General features: G+C 38.6%; 1 protein-coding gene across 3 annotated transcripts in view; it reads left to right on the top strand.

The window, feature by feature from the left end:
- tafa1b (TAFA chemokine like family member 1b) overlaps positions 1 to 14,804 on the top strand; it is a 161,251-nt gene extending 146,447 nt beyond the window's left edge. Inside the window, exons 4-6 of one of the 3 annotated variants that reach the window (XR_014604286.1) lie at positions 4,885 to 5,009; positions 6,900 to 6,986; positions 11,889 to 14,804. Coding sequence is in view for 1 of the 3 variants with exons in the window: in XM_084100908.1 (XP_083957034.1) it covers positions 4,885 to 5,009; positions 11,889 to 11,906 (143 nt within the window). In the remaining 2 variants the exon portion in view is untranslated. Of the gene's footprint in view, positions 1 to 4,884; positions 5,010 to 6,899; positions 6,987 to 8,088; positions 9,425 to 11,888 lie in introns of those variants that run through there. The other 2 variants (XR_014604287.1, XM_084100908.1) reach the window with 2 other exon arrangements.
- Positions 14,805 to 26,883: the final 12,079 nt, after the last annotated feature.

Raw genomic sequence — 26,883 nt, 5'->3', positions numbered from 1 at the left:
TCCATTTCTGTCGTCGCTACATTTCTTTCTCCTCCTTATGTAGTGTGTAGCAGTGAATGCTCTCTGACACGTACACAAACAAATTCATACTCAAAACCCATGCTAATTAGAAGTGGGGATTTTTTTCTTCATGTTTTGCTTTTAGCCTGAGAGAAAATATTCAGCAAATGACATCCAGTAAATATATATGTCATAATACACTTAATACCTTTTTTTAATTCAATGTAATATCAAAGTAAAATACAAGGCTTTTCACATTGCACTTAAAGATGAACTGAACTGGAATTTTGAGTAAAGGTGATATAACAGATGTATTTTACTTATTCTTATTGGTACAATTTTTAAAGTGGCAGAATTTGTTAAAAGGTATAAAATGGTATGTTGAAAATGTTGTTGTTGTTACACGGGCGCCGCCATGTTGGATTTCAACATTCGGCTACGTCACTGGAATGGTAAGCTACTCCGTTGCTAACCAACACTAGCAGAGCAGCCATTGCATGCAGCCCCTGGATTTCGAGTCCGTAGTAAGCATTTTTTAGCGACAGACTATTTAGAGAGTTGTACTTTCAATACAACAGGTTCACTGGCGAGGGTTAGGCTAAACCTGAGGCCATCCCGTCAATGTTAAACTTTTCAGGCTGTAGTACAGGGCAGACCGATAGACCAATGGCAAGTATTAACACCACCGATGCTATCTATATGTTACCGCAGAGACAGGGCGCTGAAACGCTCACCTCAAGGCAGAGGACAGAGAAGTATGTTAACTGTTATCATGATAGCAAGTTATTGCAAGCTAAGCAAAGGACTGGATGTAACGTTGTCACATACACAAAACATGTACATATTCACTTACACGCACATATAACGTGTAACGTTAGGCTTTATAGCGTTCAACAAAACTGAGACACTCATTAATTGAAATTGAGTAACAAAATCAAGCTAGATACCAAACGATCCAACCTAGGGAAAGAGCTAACAGCTAACGTAAACACGTTGGAAGCACTTTTGTCAAACTCCACAAGCTAGCCACCACTCCGACCATATAAACTGTATAAATCATGACTCGTCTCGATAATAATGCGTTTACTAGCTGCTAATTAAACCACAGCAGGTCTGTAAACAGATTCCAATGTCCTACCTGAAGCTAGCTGATGTCCATCGTCTCAGGGCACATTGTTGATACCGAGGGAGTTCAGTTTTTTTTTTTTTTTTACGTTTCTTCATTCGGATCCATTTGCGATCCATTCTATTCTGAATAAACAAACAACGCAGTTTACATGCTTCATCCTTGTTGCATTATTCATTAAGATACTAATTAATAAATGCACGCACAATTATCCGTTAACTTGATAAATGTTGCAGATATGTTTTATGCACAAACAAATGCCTTTCAACGTGCACAATTCAGAAGTAAATGAATGTGCAGCAATTTGTACAAATAGAGAGTCTGTAAGCCTCTGTTGTAGCCATTAAATAAGCTCATTTAGTTTCATATTTGTTAAAATATTATTATTTTTTTTTTTTTATCTATGTTGAATATACAAAAGTTAACAGCATGAGTAGGCTAAGATAGGGTGCGCAATATATCGAGAGATATGGAGCGGGTCAGACATGATTTTGACCACTTAATTAAGATTTGCTTTGTAGAAAGCCTTTCTTTAAAGTGAATTTCGTTTTGTATAAATTGTATCTTAATTTTAATCTTTTTTTCATCAACCAATTGCCTGTATTTAGAAGCAAATATAGCAGACATTATAATCATCATGGAGGCGCCCGCGCGCGTCCAACTTAACCGAAACTCAGTGTACACAGTATGCCTTACAGACATGAGAAATATAGAAAGCTTGAAATGTCTTTAAACGAAACAATTCAAAACGAAAAGAAATAGGCTACTCTCTGATTATGTAATGATGTGCATTTCTCTCTATAGGCGCGTTCACTACGGAGATGGCGATCGTCAACTTCATCTTTGCAGCTGACACTGTTTATTAATAAAAATCAATGCATGCGCGTCACCGGATTTACAAATGCACATCTTGCTTGTTGCACGCACACATATTATGTAGGCTACATATTACGAAATAACGAGATATTATGTTTAAATAATTAGGATAATTATTAATTATCATTATTAATAATAATAATAAATCTATAAGAATATTTGATTGAATGCTGAATGTTGCTTGTTCAATTGAATAAAATTAATACTTTAATTGTGATAATTAAAATAATTGATTATTAAATATTAAGTGGCCTATGTTTGCTCATTTATTAATACTATTTATATATAATATATCTAGCACCCCCTCAGCACCTGCGTTAAAAAATTCTTTGGCGCCGCCCCTGGTTATAACGGCCCACGTATTAAAAAATGGTTTAGGTTTAAATCGGGCTTGGGTTCATAATTATAGTTCGGGCCGGGCGTGTGGTGGTAGTCAGATACCCATGCCATTAAACATACTCATTTTCGTCTGTGTATAGGACCTGCAGCTGCAGCTGCCTGTATACCTTCGCAGGTTCTACCATGCCGGTGACGTCATCGGAATTGCCAGCGTTCTTATACTAACAAACGCAATTTTTGTGTTGCTTAAAAAAAGAGCTATATTGATATTTTTAATTCAAATTTTTTGTGTAATTTACTTTTAATTGTCATAAACAACACATTATCAACGTTGATTATTTCAGTTCAGTTCATCTTTAAACCTGGGTTACCAATCATATGCCAATGCTTTTTTTAACCCTGGATTATGATACCCTACTCTTGATTTTGCAGTGCTAACATTGAATTACCTTGCCAAAGTTGTGCAATGTGTACTAGAATATTAAAACATTGTTTAGATTGAATAGAATAGAATATTCATGATTGTTTAGCAACACACAACCAAATTATAAACTAAATATTTCTTGCTTTATTAAACATGGGCTTTGTTCAGTCACAGAAACTTCCATGTGCTCTTTCAGGTAACCCAAAACATGCAGAACGGATTTACATGGTGACATTTTCACAGACGGAATATCAAATTAAAACCGGGCACGTACCTGTCACAAGTTCAATCAATGTTATTGACCTCATAAATATGCAGATAAGAATGGTAACCCAGGGTTTACAGTGTAAAAACTTGAAACCTGAATGTCCAGGATTACTAACACTTTATTTTAAGTTGACGAAGTGACACGTTACTACATACTTACTATAGTAATAACAGTAAATTATGCATAATTACAAGTAACTAACCCTAAATCAAACCCTAACCGTAACTCTATAGTAAGTACATGTAGTGAATTAATATTACTCAGTACTCGTACTCAGTACAATGTAACTCCATCACCTTAAAATAAAGTGTAACCTTAATTTGTAACCCATGATAAATTATGGATAGTAGCTCAGTTTCCATCCAAAGCGGCAAATTTAACTTACACACAAAAAATGTTATATCGCATTTGCGAATAAAGCACCTTTTCCATCCTTTGTGTTCAAGGGAACAAAATTTTCACTTCCTGTGAAATAAGTGCAAAATAACTGTAATAAAAAACGGAAGTTCCTGCAATATTGGAAGCCACTTTGGCTCTTTTTTTGCATGCAGGCAAAACACAATAAATGCTGTCATGTTATCTTGCGTTTTGAGGCAGATGCCTGGCATTTGGGATCTCAATCGTGTGAGACAGTTCTGTCAATTTGATGACAGACTTTGGCTCAGGAATTTTATAATGACCAAGGTTGCAATTTTGAGATTTGAATTCTGCTGGTTAGTCCAGTTATCCAATCATATCCTCTGTTGAGGCAAAGTCACATGAGTTGTTTTTGCTGCACATCAAGGGGAAATCTGTAACCTGTGTAAATCTGTGTAAATCTGTTACCATCATAGTTTATGCGCATGTCTTCTTAGATCAAAAAAGAAGAAAAAAGATCTGCCTCAATTTGGCACATGGGTTTTTTTATGCAGATTTTTGGAATTTATGCACTCTTGGTGTTTCCACCCAGTGTTTTTTTAATTCAATATCCAATATTTCAATATTAATTCAATAGTTCTAATATAAAAAAGAGAGGCATTTTGGATGTTTAATTTACAAACCATGTCCCCTTTAGGTTTAAATGTTTAATATCATGTTTCTCAAATTTACATGTCTCAAATTATCTCCAGTTTCTTTTATATTGGCCCAATGTTTATGAACGGCATTTCTTGCCTGATGTGTTATTGTTCCCATTTATTTGTTGTCCCATATGGAATTAAATTGGAGTCTATGAACTGTTTATTTGACTTTAAGCGTGGGTTCAAATGTTAAACTTGTTTTTTTGTTTGTTTTTTTACAAACAATGTGTAATTATTCCCAACATTGTTTTTAATCATTATCTACTGTTTCAGATGGACTTAAACTGGAGTCTAATGACTAATTATTTGATCGTTTAATTATGATCACAATCACCTGAAGACTTGCAACGTTCTTTCTATATAGTCATTGAGAATAAGTGAAACTGACAGACTGATGAAGGCAAATAGCGAAACGTTTGGTATCTTTATCTCCTGTTTACAATAAAAAAAAAATCCATTTCTAATTCAATATCCCAGAATTCACATAAAAATAGGGTGGATGGAAAAGCTAGTGTGAGACAAGATAACCCATGATTACAATGTTTAGAATAGCTTGGTTTAAAGTGTGAAAAGCCAAGAATTGTCACATTGCTAAAGATGAATTTTATAAAATCAGATATAGTACTCTTAATTTTTCCACATGTCTGAAACATATTTCTCTCTCTCTCTCTCTCTCTCTCTCTCTCTCTCTCTCTCTCTCTATCTCTCTCTCTCTCTCTCTCTCTCTCTCTCTCTCTCTCTCTCTCTCCCCCTCTCTCTCTCTCTCTCTCTCTCGCTCTGTTTGTCTCTGCAGCCTCCATCGTGATTGGGAAGTGGTGGTGTGAAATGGAGCCGTGTCTGGAAGGAGAGGAGTGTAAGACGCTACCAGACAACTCCGGTTGGATGTGTTCCTCTGGGAACAAGATCAAGACCACGAGGGTGAGGGCTCGGAGAATGCTGAACATCATTTCATACACACACACATACATACAGTTTTATCTGATAAATATAAAAAGAAAAGTAAAAAGTTACATCAAATATGAATGCAATATTCTGTATGTTCTGAAAACAGAAGGTTTACTTCTTAAATTATTCAGATACAAGAAAGATTGTTTTGTTAGACCGAGGGACACATTTAACTTTGGACCTCACTAACCTGTTTATTCTTCATGATATGATGTGGCGGTAGCTCATGTTCAGAAGACACATCTTCTTCATTTAGTCCTAATTCAGCGTTATAAAGGATGCTGTGCAGAGTTCAACTTAAGAAATAAGAAACTAAATAACAAGTTTAAGACATTAGGACACAGGTCAGACAAAAATAACCTAAACATTGTAACTCTGACAGGAAGTATGCATGACACAATATTAAAACTTTATGAGCAGATCAGTATTCCCATATGCTGATTCAGTAGAGAGGTGACAGACAGTGAATCTGTGAGAGTCACGTGACAGTGAACACAAGTAGATAGTATTACAGGGGGTTTGGTCCCTCCTTGGCTTCTCCACGTGTTAAAACTATCCCAAGCCCTGCTTATGGGAATCCGATGGTGGCCTGATGATTTTCGAGATTTCCAAGGTAAGATCATGCATACAAACCTAAATAACCAGAGAAAGCCATCATTAGTGTAAAAATATCATTAAATAGATTAAATAAAATAATGTGCCCACCTATGTATGTCAAACTTAAAGGGACAGTTCACACAAAAATGAAAATTCGTACACATTCTGGTTGTCCTGAACCCATATGCTTTATATAAGTAATAATTTCGTTATACAACTCTTGCCTTACAACAATGGCCTTACAACAACTATAATTGTGGTCCATATGATACAAGTGCTATATTTAGAACATTGAATCTTATATGATAGGTTTGTGAGGAACAGATAATCAGACCTTCATTATTTACTGATTATTCAAAACTCAGTATTCACTGAATCCCAAAACTCATGTCTAGCCCCTGTTTGCATCCATTTTTGTTTAAAATCAAATACAGCTCATCACGTTTGGTTACCACACAGACAAGAACCAGTGTCCAAAGCACTGGAATTTGGATGTGGGTTGTATGAGAAATTTGGTAATATTTTAAGTTAAACTGACTAAATGTTTGATCTGTGCCTCACAAAAAATGCATTATTATATAGAAATTGTCACAGTTATATTCATTTTGTTTAGTTTTCATGGACTTTTAGTTTGTATTCTCTAGACACGTGTTCCTTTGTTTGATTTTCACGACCACTTATCTGTTACTATGGACACTAACTCTATCATCACATCTGTTTGTCTTTTAGTTAATCACCATGTGTGTTTACATTCCTCTTATTCAATCAGTGTTTGTCCGGTCAACGTTGCATTTAGTGTGTGTTGCCCTGCCTGCCTGTCTGGCTGATATCTGCATTATTCTCATTAATCTTAGTATTGGAACGTTAATCTTCATCTTCGTCTGTTTGCCTGCAACAACCCGTGACAGAAATATAGCAAACAAATCATATGGACTACTACTTTTGTTCTTATTTGGTGCTTGACAGTTCCTGATCTCTATGAACTGTCATTGTATGGCAATAGTTTGTGTAACAATTCTTCAAAGATTGTATTTTTGTGTTCCATGTAAAAAACAACAACATGGTTTTGGGACAACATGAAGGTGAGTGAATGAAAGCAGAATTAACATTTTAAGGTGAATTATTTCTTTATTTCTTATCGAAATTAATGAAAAGAAACCGTATTTATCCATCTTTTGAAAGGTGTAAATTCGAGAACAGGTGATTGGGAAAAAAACTGCTCCTGATATTAAACTTCTTTTTTTTCCTTCATATTTTCTTTCCCAGAACACCCAGCCATATTCAACTTTTTAGCTCTGAGGGCCACCAAAACTGGCTCAACAGAAGCTCAGCGGCGTCCTTCTCCTCATCAAGGTTGGTGTTTCCATTTTTTTTTCAACATCTTGAGCCTTATGATTAGGCTTGCACATTTTAATCACTGCTCATCAACATCATTACACTCCCAAACATAATTATTGCTGAGTCAGTGTTTGTGTTTGTGAGCATATTTATATGCTGCGGATGATTAAAAAGCCACAAATATATGCCTCCTCCAGTGTCTATTCTCCCGTCAGCGTAATTTATAAGCACGCGCATGCACTAACATAATGAAAAATGTGAACGCGGTAGTCGGTGCAGTAATTACCGAATACAAACCGATGAAGAAACAGATGCACAAGCAAACGCTCTATGTCGTGTGCAGTCACACACTCCAAAACACACTGTGCCACTGTACTAATGCAGCATAATTGCGTGCATGCAAACACGCAGTCATCCACACCCATGCAGGGACAGACTCAAATTAATGAGCGTGCAAACACACGCACAGCGAAAAGGGCTCAAGCGTGACCATGTAGCCTGTAATGAGTGCATAATGCTGAAATCAGTATTTAGCCTCGTCGTTTGCTTCCATTGTCTCTCGTTTTGTAAGCTCCTGGGCATGGCGAGGATTTGATTACCATGTTTGTTTGTGGGTTTCCCGACATTATCCCATTATCTTTGAGGTGTTCAGGCCAGGGTGTGTTTGTGCGTGTGTGTGTGTGTGTGTAGGTGTGCACTTCCTGACTATTTGAGTAATGTGTAACCTTCTAGCCTGGAGTGTCTGATCTGCCCCACTGGAGAGTTGGTATCTGGCTTTCTGTAAACACCTTTGACCATCTTGCTGGCTCGGTCACCCTTCATCCCCCATCTCGACCCTATACACTCCCTCCCGATTTTTTTTAAAGCAATCTGGCCACGTTTGTCCATGGTCAGAGCAAACAAAAAGCAAGGCTAAATGCTAAAACCATCACTTGCAGTATTTGGTTTACTCTGAAAATTTTTACTTTGCGGTTCACGCTTACACACACAAGCTTGTTTACTCACAAACGCTGGTATGGCGTCCATTCTCTCCTTTTTCAAATTGGCATGTGAGTAAGAAAAAGCCAGAGCGTGTGCCTGACACCATTTTTTCTCTTTTTTTCTTTATGTCTTGCAGAGAGGGATCCCTCCTTGCCTGTAGCTCCAGACAAGGCAGGCCTCTTTTGAGGAAGGCACACAGTGAGAGAGACTGAGAGACACCCTCACCCTACCTGTTCCTAATGGCTATTTCACTATTTCAAAGTTCCTTTATAAACAAACAAAATCAATACGTAAACAAGAAGATGAGGTTTATCCCCCAGTTTCTGTTTACCTTCATCTGCCTCATTTGAGAGGAGAGATGGGCTCAATCTCTAGCTACTGTACAGCTGGGAGCCATTCACTCCAGGCTGGATGAATCGCCTCAGCACTGGCCCCTAAAACCAGCTGGTCTCAAACATCAGAAGCCAGCACAATTTTGTCATGAGCATCAAGGTTTCATTAGTATTCATAGGAATCCATAAATGCATTTTTTTTTAATAGACACTGAAGTGTACAATATGAACATATTGACAGCATCTAAAAAGTACTTATGCACAGATTTAGAAACATTAAAATCGAATTTCTTTATATTATATTTATATTATAAATATATCTCTGGAGTTTAATTTTACAATTATAGAATGCATAAAGTGGGCTTGTATAAAGTGATGAAATATGAAACGAGTTGAATATGGCAACAAAAATCACACAGCAGGTTCTAAATGCATTATATAAATGTGATGGCATTGAACATATCAATCAGCAATCAATATCAACAACAATCAATAATCAATCAAAATAATTTCATGACTTCAATATATTAAGCTTAAAGGATTCAGAAATTGTTTTTATGTCTCTAAAGATGTTCCTTTTTAAAATGCATGTTTTTTTAGATGCTGTCACTATGTTCATTATGTGCACAAAAAATGTACATCCTAGAACCACACTTTATTGAGACCACGTTGGAATACAGGTTATGTGAGGATTCAAATCGAACCAATTAGTAAACATTTTTCCAATTTTTTTTTTATTTTTTTAAAGGATTAGCTTTTGGTGCTCAATCATAAATTCTGTTATCGACATTCTCTAGTCTGCATGCTTCACGTACAAATAAATGTTTACAAGAAAACAGCATGTTCATTTCTCAGAACACTCTGAGAAAATGTAATGGCTTGCTGTTTCCTCTCGGAGACAGATTTGGGCGGCAAGTATGTATCTGAGACACGTTCTTAACAGAAGGCTTTTTACAAGATACCTGTACTGTTCAAAGAATCCCATCTGTGTGGCTTTTCAGAGCAAAAGTAATCTGCCAAGTGATGGTTTAACATTAAATCATATGATGATCGAGTCAGTTTGTCCCAAGAGTCCTGTTGAACCCAGAGCCTTGACTGTATCTGTATCTCTTTCAGCTGTCAATGTCACATTAAATTAATTCTAACACATTCATGCTGTCTGGAGTCTTGCTGTATGCTATCCTCATTTAAAAGTCACATTCAACAGCTGCATAATCTAAACCAGATTACAATTTTTGGTATATGGGGTATGCTCAACTAAATTGAAATATCATTTTAGAATTAAAATGCAAAATGTGTACAACAATTGTCTTTGGGATGTGCTTTTAACCCTGAATCCAGCCAATCAATGGAAGTTGTAGCAGACAGTAGAGGACACCTGAGCAGAAATGGAGGAAATATGGCAGCATTTACATAGAGTCCGCTATAACAAACCGCATTGGGAGAGACAGAGCTATACATTCTAGCAGACAGCAGAAGACAAATTGCATCAGGGTCACTACTGTTTCCTGCATAGTATGTGGGGGTTGGAAGTTGCACAGCACGCAAAAGCTTTAATTTTAAAGAGGAAAGACAAGGAATATTCGGCTTAGAACAAACTAAACGCTTGGCACAAAATACTTCTGGCACAGAGCTGTCAGCGTTTACATGTATATAAAATAAGCGTTAAGTCCAGCAAATCGGATTATTTTAAAGAAAGAGATCGTTGCATCCTTTGTCAAAGAAGCAGCTGTTTTCCTTCTGTCTCATGTTAGTATTGGTGGAATGCCACAGAAGTGATGTTAGCCAGGGTGCTGTGATTGGTGTGATGTCATAGGCTGGCTAACCTCTTTTGATTGGCATGAACTGGTTCCTTTCCAGAGGGGATCTGTTATGATGGACAGCTCCTCCTCCTCCTCTGCCTTGCCTTGCCTTGCCCAGGATGATGGGAGCATGTGGAGCGTAACTCTGCGGCATGTCTGTCTGTTGGGTTATGGGGGGCCCCAAGGGGTTCTTCTAATTTCTGTCCTCAGTCACTCTCTCTGTCTCTGTCTATGTCTCTCCCTCAATCTGTGGCTCACACCTGGTTGCCTTCCTTCGCACTAAGATGGAAAAATGTCAGCATATGCTTTATGTGCTGAGGGCGAAGCCACAGGCTTGAGCATTTAATTAGCTTCATTGCACTACTGACATCACAACTTTATGATAAAAACGCCACCTAGCTCTGAGTCACATGGATTGCTTGATGGATGGATGCTTTGGAAATATTGTCTAATAAACTAGATAGATAGATAGATAGATAGATAGATAGATAGATAGATAGATAGATAGATAGATAGATAGATAGATAGATAGATAGATAGATAGATAGATAGATAGATAGATAGATAGATAGATAGATAGATAGATAGATAGATAGTAGATAGATATTGATACTGTAGATATATACTGTAAATAGATACTGATACTGTAGATAGATACTGTAAATAGATAGATAGATAGATAGATAGATAGATAGATAGATAGATAGATAGATAGATAGATAGATAGATAGATAGATAGATAGATAGATAGATAGATAGATAGATAGATAGATATACTGTAGATAGATATTGATACTGTAGATATATACTGTAAATAGATACTGATACTGTAGATAGATACTGTAAATAGATAGATAGATAGATAGATAGATAGATAGATAGATAGATAGATAGATAGATAGATAGATAGATAGATAGATAGATAGATAGATAGATAGATAGATAGATAGATAGATAGATAGATAGATATTGATACTGTAGATAGATATTGATACTGTAGATATATACTGTAAATAGATACTGATACTGTAGATAGATACTGTAAATAGATGCTGATAATGCAGATAGATGGATGGATGGATGGATGGATGGATGGATGGATGGATGGATGGATGGATGGATGGATGGATGGATGGATGGATGGATGGATGGATGGATGGATGGATGTGCTGTGTCACAATATATGTGGCGTGTTTGTAATTCTTTTTGTATTCATGTTGGTTTAGTGACAAGCTTTCTGGGAAGCACATCAAAAGACGATTTGCGCTGACATAAGGTTGGCTAATCGTTAGTGACTGTGGCTGTTATCGTGCATTTCCTCCAATCTGAGGAGGGAGAGGACGGATCGTTAATAACGGTCTGAGTGAAGCACAATGTTGCATTGAGAGCAAGACACACTTACCTGACAGACTAAATAGGGGTCCCTGAAGTCACAGAGAGAGGGATAGAGAAACAGGGAGGAAGAAAAGAATCTTATTTCCCTCTTGGCAATGCTACTGAGCTCTTTTCACTGCGCAGTGTAAACATGGAACATACAGAAATGTGAGATGGCAGATGGGCGACCAACTGAATGCAAATACATTCATGCACACAGTGCCAATCGGTACTAATCGGTATCCATTACCAGTATAAGGTTTAATAGACAATTTAAAACCATCCATACATGGACAATAGCTCTAGCTCAAAGGAGCTTTCTTTGCTGATTTGAAAATCTAAAAGTCAGTAATTCCTTCTGGGAATCATTCTTCACCTTTGTTCTAAGCGTGCATGTGTGTTTTCTCTTCCTTTTTGTCTGTTTTCAGATTCATCCCCGAACCTAACAAAGAGCTCCTTCACAAGCAGTGAATGTGGATGCAGTCAGAATGGACGAAACCATTAATTCAAAGGGGTGTTTGGCTGGATTACCTCTGACTGAACAATAAAGAATGGCATTCTTGGGGATAAAGACAAGATTTGCTCATTCGGTGCCAAGGAATATGAAAAAATAGAAATAAAGCAGGCCGGTCTGTGTTTTTGGTCAATAAGCCCAACGCTGCAGACTACGACGGCTGTGTCCAATTCTTTCAATTTTCTGCGTTTCTCCTGACCACCTTCCTCTAGTTCTGAACTCATACAGCTTAGGGGAGCCGTTTACTGGATTTCAAATTATATTTGAAGACTTTACCTCCCTAGGTAAACTGGACAATCCTGATGTAAGCTGCGAAACGACTGTATGAAGGATCATGATGGATAAGCATTGCTGTGTGAAAATGAGGTGGAAATCAATAGGAGATTTTTTCCCATCCCTCCATCAGTTTGTCGTTCTGCCGTCCATGCTGGCTTTGGTAACAGACTGGGAGCTTGTGAAGCCCTGCTATTTCCCTCCACTTCTGAGTTTACTGTTCAACGCTGTTGTCCACACGCTGTTCGTTTTGGAATTCCTCCGGGTCAATGGTCACCTCACTATCTACACCTACTTGGGCCAGATATCTTTTTATTTGTCGGCATGCTCAATGTATTTTGTGGGAGCTTTGTATTGAAAGTAACTGTATATATTTATGTATATATACATATAGATACATATTAAAAGACATCATATGAAGATCTAACATGCCCTTAAACCTGTTTAGTGGGTTTGAATTGAGACTGTATTCATGGTTTTGGTTACTTGAACAAGTACAATTAATCCCTGATTTAAGGCTGTCTGTGGAAATACATATTCTCTTCATGTAATGGACATCCTGCATTTTTTGCTTAAAATAATAATTTGTTCCAAAAAACAAAGGGAAAATTCACTAAACAGTTGCAACACTTTTGCACACATTTGCACACTTGTTGGCGCTTGAATAGTCTTAAGCTATAAGTATTTAAGTAATTAATTTTCAGTGCAAATTATTCAGAAAACTCTATTTACCCAGTGGAATTAATGTTGTGCTACTACTGCCAGCAAAAATCAGATTGTAACTGACTTTATGTACATTTTAGTGATCATTGCAATAGTACTTCAATACATAATAATAAAATAATAGAGAAGAGCAGCTGTGCAGAGTAGTTGACCACACTTTCAGTGGTGCTGTACAGTCACAGTAAAGTACATTGAATTATGGTAGTCCACTGTATCCTCCACAACCTAATATAGCACACACAAGCAACTTGGAAGTTCGGAAATTGCGCCATACACAGATTTTGTGGATGCTTTTGTTCTGTTTTCTGACTTGTAAAATTCTCTTGTGAATCAGGCACTTAAACACAGCAAACAGCGCAAATAATTGCCTCTTTGGCAGACGCAACTCATATTTAGTGAATTTCCCAAAGATATCAGTGTGATGAAGACCAGCCCTACAAAATAAGCCACAGTCACCTATTGGAACATATATTACCATTGATAATTACCTGTTGGCAGTTCTAACTCGGTTCTGTTCAGTCCATGATCCAGTTTGTTCTGTGCTGTTCTGAGAATAGATAGGCTTCATCATGCCTGTGTAGGTTTCATAAATACAACAAAATAGAAGACATTCAGCTTGTTAAAGGTTATAATCATGATAACTTAACACTGGAACTGTGTCAATGGACAAAGACCTAATTCAGTTCAGAAAAATGAAGCCCTAGTTTGGTAGGGTCAGTGTCATAGGGTAGATGAGATGCTGTTTTCAAGAGATAAAACATATGTATAATGCTTGGCAGCTTATAATTTACAATTGTCATACCTCCACATGAATTATGAGGGATATTATCATTTAGAAAGTTGCATTAAAATGTTTTAGTTTTCTGTGTAATCTGTTTTCAAAGGTGCAAAAGGTCAGAGAAAAGGTGGGCTTCATTTCTCTTTACTGGCATCAATAGACATGCAATTACAGTAGCGCTGACTGATAAACATGCAGCCTTATCAGAAACAAATCAATATTAAAATGGTTTTCTATACACTGTGTCTACCTTTATGTCTCGACCAGTAATGTTGTTCTCAGCTCATTAGCATGTTTTATTACTTAATTACCCTGTTGTTGAGCGGGATTCGAACCGTGGTCTCTACATGGAGGTGGGCGCTTTAACAAGGAGGCTAAAGACCACAGACTCTAGCATTTGTCGCTAGATAGCCTCTAGAGATCAGGGGAGTAAGGTTTACATGCACAGCTCTTACTGGCCTACGACAGTTACATATGTAAACAATTCATTTTTAGTTTCTCACTTTGAGAATCATTCTTAAACTCCAGTAATTGAGTAACTTACATTTTAGACAGTATGGCCAATTACTTTGTTTATTTTTGCAGAAAAGCTGCACATTTCCAAGGAGCACATAGTGGCTTTCCTGAATGACTCAGTGTTTTTGAATGAATCACTTGAGAGAATAATTCAATGACCCACTCTTAACAAAGTTGGTAGATTAGTTCATAAATAAATAAATGGATATTTGAATGAAATGGTTGCATTAATGATTTAATGCCTCACTCAGTAACTTTTTAATGACTCTGTGTTTTTGAACAAATGAGTTGAATGATTTAATTAAGGACAGTAACTTGCCACCAACTACTGGGATAACAATGTAACTGAGTCACTGAAAAATCCACCACTAATGAGCAGACTGACTGCTTGAAATTAGATTTGAGAACCAAAACTAACTGTTGATAATTATGTCTTACAAAGTCTCCCCTATTTTTACAATTAGGACTGGGAACTTGAACCTGTCTTCAACAATGAAACGTTACAGAGAAGTTCTGTTTGATTTTGTGAACAGAAAAAGATACAGAAAAAGATCATCCAGATTACATTAAATATTCAGATGTTTGCTCATGACAACAATGAGGTACTTTGTGGTTCTTGTAGTCAACTATGCCTTGAATAGTGAAACCTTTTAAATAGGAAAACATATTCACTGCAACATGTGCATCTTTGCCTACAGGGCAGTGCTTGCATTCTGTATATACAGACATAACCGGATCTTTGATTTATATAATTCCCTGTGGCAGACTGCATTTATCAGCATTGCCTATTTTGTTAACTTATTCAATTAGGATACAGATTTTCAGTTCCACGCCAAGAACACTCCCATCTGACTCCCATAATAAATCTTCCTGACTGCCATATTTCTTCAGGTTTGCTTCCTCTCCTCAACAAGTACCATATTAGTAATCTTTTTTTTAACTCTGCTTTTTTTCTTTCAAGTCATTTTTTTCTATCAGCAAAGTCACAGAGGGCCTGAGATTGACAGCTACATCGATCTCCCAGCAGTTTTCCCAGAATGCTAAGCAGGGAATTACAAACAAAAAGCTGTGTTTTCTCTTCTTCAATGAGGCGTTCCCTCATTTTGTTGTTGTTTTTCTATCTAAAAGGATACAGAGCAGCTCAGAGCCTCAAGTGTGCATTTGATGCTTTATAGGAATCAGGGCCCCAACAGCAGACCTTCCTCAAGAAAGAAGCCGCCGCTGAGACAGAATGGTGAGATTATCGTGGAAAAAAATAAAGTATGTAAATGTGAATCAAGGGATTTTTTTCCCTGTGTATTCAGGGTTTTAATGTGGATGGGTCATAAAAGGTGCTTTGGGATGGATGTGGAAGAGCTCGCAATTCTCTTTCATGCATCTGTTTTTTTCTGAGTAAGAATGCTGGTGTCTTGCTGTGAAGAGAGCCCTGCTTCTTTCTAGAGCAAGAACTGCCTTTGAATAGATAACCGAATGCATTTACCACCACCCAATTCTTTGTTATTTTGCTGAGGAAACTTCAATCAATTTCTAGAAGAGGCTTCTGCTTTTGGAAAATCTCATATTTATTTATAACCACCCATTGTATGATTATTTAAATGGAAAGGTTATTTTACATTGCGACATCCCAGGTTCTGTTTACAATGACTGCAATAATGAATGCTATTGACAATACTCTGAAAGTACAGTAAATGTAAACAGCATCTTTATATACCTTAATGAGCAAGACACCTAACCCCAGCTGCTCCCGACGAGCTGGATGGCGCCGCCGTCTGTGTATGAATGAGTGAGTGAATGGGTGAATGTGAGGCTATATGTAAAGCGCTTTGGTGGCCATAGGTCTGTGAAAGCGCTATATAAATGCAGTCCACTTACCATTTAATCCGAATATAAATATTTGGAATAAGCATAACTGAGAATAGTTATGGAATAAGCATAACTTCAATAGTTAGCCAAAAATTCTGACATCGTTTATTCACTCCCGAAACAGGATGATTTTCTTTTTTCTGTCGAACATAAAAGAAGATACTTTTTTGTATGTACAATGAATGTCAGTGGGGTCCAATGTCATTCTTCAAAATAGATTCTTTAAAGAAAACCATGCAATCTTTGGAACGACATGAGGATGAGTAAATGTTTTAATGATAGAACACATCAATGATCCATCTGAAACCTCAAAAGTCTCCCAACTGTGACATCATAATCTGCCTAGAGGTAAATCTTCAATGTCAAATGATTAACAAGTTCAGGACTGTCAGAGACTATGATCATGATAATACATTTCCTCTCCGGTTTATTCCCTCCCTGCGTTCCCTCAAAACAAACTAAAGTCGAAATGCACTGGCATGAGACAGGCCAAACTGTGAAATCCATCATTTTCTTCTTGAGTAGGTCTGTGTTATACATGACAAGCCCTGTCCCTTATGGGACACACAGAAAATTGCAGTCACTGCCTTTCACAAGATTTCAACCTTCCTCCAACCTATTAAGCTCAGAGTAATATTTCCACAGGTTTCACAGAGAATCAGTGAGATGTCTTCTGAGAGAACTGAAATTGTACAGCATACATTGAAGATGGTTAGTCGAAACTCTCCGTCAGCTTGCTGTTAAAGCATCCGCTAGTAGCTGTCCACTGCTGACAACTATATGTCGAGCAAGTGTTGGTGTCTGAGTGTTTTATTATTGTAAGGCCCCCATACACTTGAACATATATATATATATATATATATAGTAATATGTATATAGTATTATTATTATAATATTATATAGTATTAACAGCGGGGTATTTTTTAAGGTAAGATAAGGCCTGCAGCTCATTTCAGGGTCCCAGCTTAGGACCTGTCTGTTGTTCTGGAAGGGTTATTCCGGGCACCCTTCGAACCCATTAACTCAGTGGCGGCAAAATTCTTGACCTTTAAGATGGCTTTCCTATTGCAATTACACCCCTTAAGTGACTGGGGGACTTGCAGGCCCTTTCTATCTCTCCTTCCTGTCTGGAGTTTGCTCCAGGTAGGGTGAAAGCCATTCTCCACCCTAGACTAGGCTATGTGCCTAAGGTGCCAACTAACGTTGCTTGGTCTATAGTCCTGCAGACCTTCCATCCTCCACCTCATGTGTCAGTGGACCAGAAGAAACTGCATTTATTGTGCCCTGTCAGGGCTCTAGAGGGCTATGTGTATATAGGTCCTCTTGATGAAGGAAGTTGGACCAGTAATTAGTTTGCTGGTCCAACGAATTAGTTTCAGGTCACCAATGAATGGATCTCCAGTGGATGGATCTCAATGCAGACAATCAGTAAATTAATTATTGAGGCAATATCTACTGCTTACAAGGTATGTAGTTCGCCTTCACCTCTGCTAATTAGGACACATTCTACTAGGAGTATGGCATCTTCTAAAGCCCAGTGATATGGCAGGCTGGGCCTCCCCACACACATTTATAAGAATTTACAGTCTGGACCTTCATTCCACTCCAGGATCACAAGTGGTAGAGCTATCACTTCTACCTCTAAAGATTGCTTTATAAATAATCCTCAGCATCACAGATAGCTTAGAAGAACTCGATGTCGCAACAGAAACTATTGACTCTCTCTTTTCCAGCACATTAGACACAGTTGCTCCTTTGCACTTAAAGAAAATTAAGGAAAATAGTCCAACGCCGACGTACAAGAGAGCAAACTAGAGGTTTTTCGATTTTCGTAGAAAGAAAGCATTATTGCATACAGAAAGGCCTTAAAACTGCTAGATCTGCTTATTTTTCGATAGCCTGGATGCCAGCCAAACTTAGCCCCACCCACAAATTTTTTAGGTCGGGAAGTTCGGTCTGGACTCGATCCGTTGAGGAGCTATTATGCCCGAACAAAAATTGTTCGGACCAATCAAATTGTTAGGGCGGGCTTTATACGATTACGATTATATGTATTCCTGGCTGTGGAAGAACAAGCCGAGAGTGAGTGGAGGGATGCTGAAAACTGTCAAGGAATGTTAGGTGAGTTGACAGAGTGAATATATGTTTCCTCTCATGCTGATAGGGTAGACATGGTGTTTGATGACAAGTTGATTGGATTGATTAGCCTATGTGAACGTGCACCTGCCGAACTTTGTTTATGAAACATCATGTGTAGATTCCGCCATCGCGTCTGTTATAGAAGATATCGACAGCGCATTAATTTTAAAAGAGAAACAGAGAACCGCGATCAAGGCATTTGTCGATCGGAAACATGAATGAAAACTTACTCCGTTGCTCTGATTGGTTGTAGGTCTATCTAGTTGAGTGCAGAGGCATTTTCCTTCCTGATTCGGTTGAAACACGCCCCATAATCACAGCCCAATGGAGCAGTATCAGACTCATATTCTGACTAGAATCTGAGTATGACGACGTCAGGCTAATTTTTCGACTCTCTTGGAAGAAAACAAACACAACCCTAGGTATTTATTTGATACAGTGGCTAAAAAAATATAAAAAAACCCCTTCAAATTCTGACGTTTCCAAACAGCACAGCAGAAATTCACAACACAACAGAACTTCTTTACTTCCAAGATTGATAATATTAGAAAGAAAATTATAACCATGCAACCGTCTACTACAGTATTGCATGAGACAGTGCATTGTAGTGTCCCTGAGGAAAAATTCCTTTCATTCATTGCTGTAGGAGAGGAAGAATTGTCTAAACTCGTTAAACTATGTAAATCAACAACATGTATGTTAGACCCTATACTGACTAAGCTACTGAAAGAGATGCTTCCAGAGGTCATAGATCCTCTTCTTATATCAATAATTAATCTTTGTCATTGGGATATGTACCTAAAACTTTTAAACAGGCTATTATTAAACCTCTTATTAAAAAAACGCAACTTCACCCTAGAGAATGTCAATTAGAGGCCAATCTCGAATCTACCCTTTCTGTCAAAAATACTAGAAAAGGTAGTATCCTCACAACTATGTTCTTTTTTAGGGGGGGAAATGGTATCTGCGAGGATTTCCAGTCAGGATTTAGACCATATCATAGTACTGAGACTGCTCTTATTAGAGTTATAAATTATTTGCTCTTATCATCCAATAGTGGTTGTTTCTCTCTATTATTGTTACTGGATCCTAGTGTGGCATTTGATGCTATCGACTTGAAAATTATGTTGGCATTAGTGGAATTGCATTGGCATGGTTTAAAAAATAATTATCTGACCATTATCATTTTGTAGCAGTAAATTAAGAGGTGTCATACCAATCACAAGTTCAGCATGGAGTACCACAAGGCGGACCTGCACCTAAACATGACCACAACGCAGCCCTGAAGTGCCAGCGGAGATTATGTCAACCAGACTCACCCCTGTGAAGGCCTCATCGACACGACAACCAGTGACACAGATCCTCAACAAACCCGTCTCCATACCAGCGTGATGAATCCGATCTTCAATAAAATGCAACTGGATAAATATTTAGCATGTTCCAATCCAATCTGACTTCTGACCTGTAATGGCTGAGGAGAACTGGCCCCCTGACTGAGCCTGGTTTCTCCCAAAGTTTTTTTTTTTCTCCATGTTGTCACCTGATTTGATGGTTTCTTGCCACTGCTGCCTATGGCTTGCTTGGTTGGGGATACTGAATCTGCCTGCATTGACACCATTGTATGTGAATCTATGGATGGTGGACAATGACATTATTTTCTTCTAGATATGCTGTACAGCCAAAACAAACTTTGTTGCATTATTTTCCTGTTATCACTGTGAAGCTGCTTTGTAACAATCGGTATTGTAAAATGCGCTATGTAAATGAAGGTGGCTTGACTTGGATTATCGTTGGGTTTACCTGTTGGAACAATAAATCCTGTTAACCTTCATCACTGTCTTCGTCTTCTTCGTGTGTTTAGTATCTCCCTCACAACCCATGACAGTAACTATAAAAAAAACATTTCATTTTTAATAGGTTGCATGTTGTTTTGACAAGTTAAATAGGTTTTTATTGAAGGTCTTATTGAAGTATTTTGATCAAAAGACAAGCCTTGCCGATGGGAGAGCAGTTATGGATTTCATTATAATAGTCTTTTCATGTTACTTCATAACGTGTCTTTGTTCATCCAACATTAATTCTCATTCACTCCCTACAATCCTCATCGGATCTTCTTGATGTTTTTCTTGGAAAATATGTTATTTATCTGGCACTTGGCTGGTTTAATACACACACAAAAACTGAAGCTTGTTTCTTCATATAATTATTCATACAGTTGTTTATGTTTCTGAACATTGTTTTTTGTACTCTTTTTTTCCAAATCAAGATTTAATATGGATATTTAATCAACATCTAGGAGCTAGATTTATTAAAATTAAAAAAATTAAAAAAAAAATAATTTAAAAATGCTGCAATAACAAAGTGTTACTGTATATACATATAAATATAACTGTACTGCTTTCATAAATAAAAAATGAAAATAGCTTCTTCCAGGTGGATGGTCCCAGTGGACAATTGTAGTGTTAAGCATGCAAATATTTATAGAATGTGCCCAGCAAACAAAGGAGCCAAACACTTCAATTTCCTTAGAGCCTGTCATTTTAACACAAAATATATGCTGAATATGAATCAAAAAATGTCTGTATGGCCAGACTGTCTGAAAACGATGAACATGTCCAAAACCCTGCTCTACCCCACTATACAATCCCACTATGCCAGACCTTAAGATCAATAAAATCCAGGTTAACATTGCATTCCTGCTGTGTGATCAGATTCAGACAGCAGGCCAAAGACTTCACTACAGCAAGTACAGAAAGTCCAGGCTTCAAGCACAACTCTGTTTACTTGCTCATTTTTTTTTTTTTACTGGTCCCTTTTCCACCCATTTTTTTCAGCTATTCAATTCAAAGGTAGAAAGTGATCATGCTCTAGGCAAAGGCAATTGATTCCCATTCTTTGAAGAGAAGCTTTCTCCTTAAACCGTGCTGACTGACCCATTTAAATGCCGGGTTCCGGTGGTAAGCTGTAATGCTTTTATTCATGTTTAATTTCATTCATTTGCAAATGTGCTGCAACTTTAAACTAATAAATATAATGTAAAAAATCATTCATAAAAATGAATTCATCATGTTTCATGAGTGTTTCTCTTTTTTGTGTCGTCATTTGTGAGTGTGAAAAGCAAGGGAAGAGTTCATTCCTCTGGGGTCATTGCTGGATCAAGGATGTTCCTTTAATCATAAGTAAGTAGAACAGCATATTTCCTAAATTTAGTTTCAGATTCACAATGAACTGGTTTGAAGGACACTCTCAAGCTCTGGAGAAAACAATCAGGGTCAGTGGTTTGTTTTGATAACAGCACTGAGATTTTTACTGTTCATATCACTCTGCTTGTCTGTCTGCATTTCAGACAGACTCTGTGGTGAGGATTTTTCATTGGTAACCTTCTGCAGGTTACCTTGTTATGCCAGTAGGTGGCGACAAGTCTTTACGAGTAAAATCCGGTTAACAGCAAGAACGAAAACTATAAAGATAACTATAACAATAACTGTATTAGCATCCACACCAAAGAACGACATCATTCTGTTTATTATAAGCGTGCACTGCTCAAACTTTTTAAAACAAGATGTATTCTTATTGGCTGCCAGTGTTTTTATCATAAGCTGGAAAAATTGTTTTTAAGTGATTCCAACGATATTGTTCCTCTCTGCCGTTATCGTTATATTTGTGGTGTGGACACTGCTACAGTTTTCTTTTTAAATGTAAAAAGATTTTTAAAACTTTCATTTTTATCATTATCGTACTTGGTGTGAACGGGCCTTAGATCATTCATTCAAACAATTCTAAGTGATCCGAGAACACATTATTCAAGAACATTGAAGCACTGCTGTGGCTTCGTTCAAAAGTTTTTCTGGTGGGTGAGCAAATATAGGCAAAGTAACTGGCAATATTGTGTCTAAAATGTAAGTTAATTGTAGGGTAGGCAATTTCGGAGAGGCTAGCAATAGCAAGCTAGCTTTGAAAGGATGAGATCACATCCTCCCTTCAGAGCGTCTCCAAAGCCACGCCTCCTTCAAAACACATGAACGCACTCAGCAGAGTCTGCAAAGCGTCACAAGATGATAAACATCATTAAATTACCTCATGTCTCAAAGCACATTACATTACAATAATAATGAAAGTAAACAATGGAAATATATATGTTGACAGACAGGTGGGACATCTTATCATTGCTTTTGGACCAAATGCAATGATTGGACGAACTTATTTTGGTCCCGAGACTTCCACAGAAGATATATATATATATACGTTTTAATATTTAGATCGCTTCTAATATTGATTGCTATCAGGATATTTCAACCAGTATAACAACAAGCGTTTATAAAAATGTTTGCCTATACCTTTAACTATTCGAATTGTTAGCAATATCATACTCACAATCATGTTCTTTTTCAATTATCTACATCACTCTTGCTCGTGTGATAGGTCTTAATTACAGTATGTTTATCCGTATATCTATCTGTATGTTTTACATTTGTTTAGTAGCATCTATGTCCATAACTAATGTCCCACCTAACACCTGCCTCACTTCCCCCATGTGCTTTAAAACATTAATCCAATTCATTGCTTCTAATCTCCTTACGTTTTTTTGCATTTACTTTGTACAAATAGTTTGCATAGCCAACTCAAAAGTGCAAGAGTCAAAGAAAGCTGTAATTAACGCAGACGACTGTGACTCCTAATAAGAGATCTAATTAAGAAAATGAATAAGGTGTCAAGCCCTTTTCAGAGTCGGTTCGACGGGAAGATTAATCGCTCGCTGGGCTAATTTGATTTGTGACAACGAACAGGATGACCTGGTGAGTTGTTTTAAAAAGATTCTATACCCATGAGCATATGACATTAATAAAACATGAATGGATTGGTCTAGAGGAGGGAAAGACCCCCCTTTTCACTTCAAAAGCTCATTGGATCACCTTTTCTAGCCGTTTAAGAAGGAAACAATTCACTGAAGAGCTAAAATGCACTGGGAAGCCTGTCTGTGAGGACTCATATTACTGTACAGTATATGCTACCGAAAGAAATTACCACATAGTCTAAATCCTGACCTACCTTTGTTTTGATCCTATAGTTGATTTATAGGAGGTTGATTTAAAAAAACTAACAGCTTTAAAAAAAATATTTGAATTATATAATGTAATGTATATACTGTTGAACATTGTTAAAGTGTGTTTTACATTCTCCAAAGGTCCACAGGGCTAAAAGGATCCATAAATGAAGCAACAGACATTACTGTCAGACAAAATGCATTCTCCTAATGCACTGAAATGCATGTATAAGAGTGTGAAAATGCTCTAGAGATAAGTCTTAATGCTCTACACGAAGGTCTGCATAAATGCACAGGAGTCAAACTGATAAAATTATAGCTGACACTAATAACTGTGTGATTAATGTGGACTACAGAAGAGGAGACATATGTGGGTGGTTCCTTTGCTTATAGGGAAGACCAGGGATGAAAGTAAAACCTTTTGTTTGAGCATCAGTAACTCAGTGGTTGTTTGTGCTATATCTCTCAAGATTTGATACATGGTGGCCACATTTGTCTGCTACAAATATAACCCACTTGGACGTGTACAACACAATCACACATAATGTGAGTTAATGTGTAGCATCTGGACCAATCAGACACACACAAATTATTCATTATATTTAATGAATAATCCAGCAAACACACTCTCCCAGCAAAGGTCTATGAAACTTCCCCCAAAACTAACATCACAAATTAATCTAACACACTGGCAAAACTCGGTGTCCTCTTACAGGACACATTAAGACTGATAAGAAGTTTTACGACCCCAAAAGGGGAGTTGTGACAGCAACTGTGTGGCATGTTCTGTCTCTATAAACTCCAATCTTCATCCCCCATTTGTTAATTTACATTACATTTTGGTAACTTTGTGACGCATTAGTATTTTACATATTCAAATGCCCTGCTAGAACACAATGGGTCATAAAAAATGTCCCTCCAAAGGGAAAACTTCTAATTGGCTCACACACCTCCAGAGGGTGTACCTCTTCACGCTTTAAAAATCGATGTGAAGATGATGATGAACTAGAAGTTTTCTAAAGACCCTCAAGCTTGTGCCAGGCTGCGGCCTTGTCTTTCCTCACCAAAGATCCTCTGATTCCTACTGGTTCTCTCTCAGCAAGACACCAGCAAAGATCAACTGGAGCCTCAACAAATTGCATCAGGACAGTTTAATTCAAATGGGCGAGACATGCAAGTATCGAACTAAGTCTCATTATTTGATACATTAAGTATCCTTACCCCTTTTAAAGAAGGGTGTGTTAGAACTAAACTGATGGTTTGCTCAAGGCTGTTGATCTGCTGAATTTCAAACAATGTTATAACTTCCTGTATTCTGCTTCAGCTCTCTTTCACTTGGTAAACTGTATGCATGTATGTATGTGTATGTTAGTGTAGTTTAAGTGTTTAGTCTAGTTAATAAAATCTTGCTCATGTCACACGTAAAGTTGTCCGTGTCTCAAGCTCATATCTGGAGTCTCTAATCATAGATATTGAGTACTTGCGCTTAGTAGTACTGTAAAGTAAGAAAGACATTTCCCATGCTGCGGAAATGTACATTTCTTAGAATTAATAAACAATTAACACTGAGTGTTCACGGGACAAACAGGTTAATTGTTTGTAATATTAATTTACAACATCAAGTTAATTATATTAACTGTTCCAAATATTCATAATCAATTATAACTAGTTATTATTGATTATTAATATTTCATAGAGCTAATTTACTTCATCAAACACAAAGAGTTCTGTTGTTACTGTCACATTCACCATCTGTCATCGTCCTGTCAGCACTATACTACCCAGAATCCTCTGTCATCATCACCTTCACCTGCATATCGTCATGATCATCACCATCACCTGTGTTCCATCATCATCATCTCCTTCACCTGTTGTCTTGTCATTTTCTCTGTGTATTTAAGTTCCTGGTTTTCACTCTTTCAGTTGTCGGTCAATGTTTGTGTTTGCACTCTGTTTGTGCACTAGCACACTGTTCCGTGTATTCTTCAGTTTAAATAAATATTGAGTGTTTTGGATCTCTGCCTGGAGCTTCATCTTCTTCTACCCTGAGACGTTATAGATTGACCGACCAAAAAGATGAGTTGGGAGCTCGCTGGACAGATCACGGCTTTGGCCCTGGATAGCCTCCTACACCAGGAGGTTTTGTCTTCTCGCTGTCACCAGCTCTTTAAGCAATGAGTCGATCAAGGGGTGTTACCGGATTGGGGCCGAGGTGGTCGATTCGAGGGAGCTTCCAGATCTCTCCTGTCTGGACTGGAGAGAGGCACACTCCATGTGTCTGGAAAGCTTCATCCCGTGGCATGCCATGATACCACCCGATCGTCACATTGCCGCCCCGGTGTTCACTCCCCATTCAGTGCCCAAGCCAGCACTTCACTTCAGTCCAGCCGAGCCCGCACTTCACGCTAGATCTGCCGAGCCCAAGGCAGTATGTGTCATGCCCGCCGCCCCTGAGACTGTGAGCGCCATGTCCGCCGCATCTGTGACAGTGAGCGTCATGCCTGCCGAGCTAGAGACTGACAGCGTCATGCCCGCAGAGCTTTTGTTTTCTTTTATCCCGCCGAGCTTGAAGCTCCCTTTGCCGCTGGTTCCGTCCAGCTCAAAGCCCTCTTCACAGCTGGTCCTGTCCAGCTCAAAGCCCTCTTCACAGCTGGTCCTGCCCAGCTCAAAGCCCTCTTCGCCGCTGGTCCCGTCCAGCTCAAAGCCCTCTTCACCGCTGGTCCCGTCCAGCACAGAGCCTTCACCGCTGGTCCCGTCCAGCACAGAGCCTTCACCGCTGGTCCCGTCCAGCACAGAGCCCTCTTCCCCGCTGGTCCCGTCCAGCTCAGAGCCCTCTTCGCCGCTGGTCCCGTCCAGCTCAGAGCCCTCTTCGCCGCTGGTCCCGCCCAGCTCAAAGTCCTCTTCGTCGCTGGTCCCGCCCAGCTCAAAGTCCTCTTCGTCGCTGGTCCCGCCCAGCTCAAAGTCCTCTTCGTCGCTGGTCCCGCCCAGCTCAAAGTCCTCTTCGTCGCTGGTCCCGCCCAGCTCAAAGTCCTCTTCGTCGCTGGTCCCGCCCAGCTCAAAGTCCTCTTCGCCGCTGGTCCAGTCCAGTACGGACCCACCTTCGCCGCTGGTCCTGTCCAGTCCAGACCCGTCTTCACCGCTGGTCCTGTCCAGTCCAGACCCGTCTTCGCCGCTGGTCCTGTCCAGTCCTGACACGCCTTCACTGCTGGTCCTGTCCAGTCCTGACACGCCTTCGCCCCTGGACTTCTCCTACCTGGAGCCTAAGCCCGTTAACCTCCCCAAGAAAATTTTTTTGGGGGGGGCATTAAGTCCTCTCCGCCGTGGTCACCTCCTCAGCCTGCTTTGCCGTGGCCACCTCCTCAGCCTGCATCGCCATGGCCGCCTGAAGGGTCGTCCCCGCCTGGACCGCCCGAGGGGTGGTCTCCTACTCCGCCATGGCCCCCTGACTAGTCTGCTCCGCCATGGTCGTCTGGACCATCCTGGAGTCCGTCCATCTTCACCCGGTTCACCTCCCCGTCACGGACTCCAAATTTGCAATTTAAAGTATCAAAAAACGTAATGTATTTATTAAAA

Source organism: Abramis brama, assembly GCF_963993115.1.
Source record: "Abramis brama genome assembly, chromosome: 23".
NCBI classification, from domain to species: domain Eukaryota; kingdom Metazoa; phylum Chordata; class Actinopteri; order Cypriniformes; family Leuciscidae; genus Abramis; species Abramis brama.
Note: the sequence above shows the minus strand (reverse complement) of the source record. Positions and strands in the feature narration are given on the sequence as shown.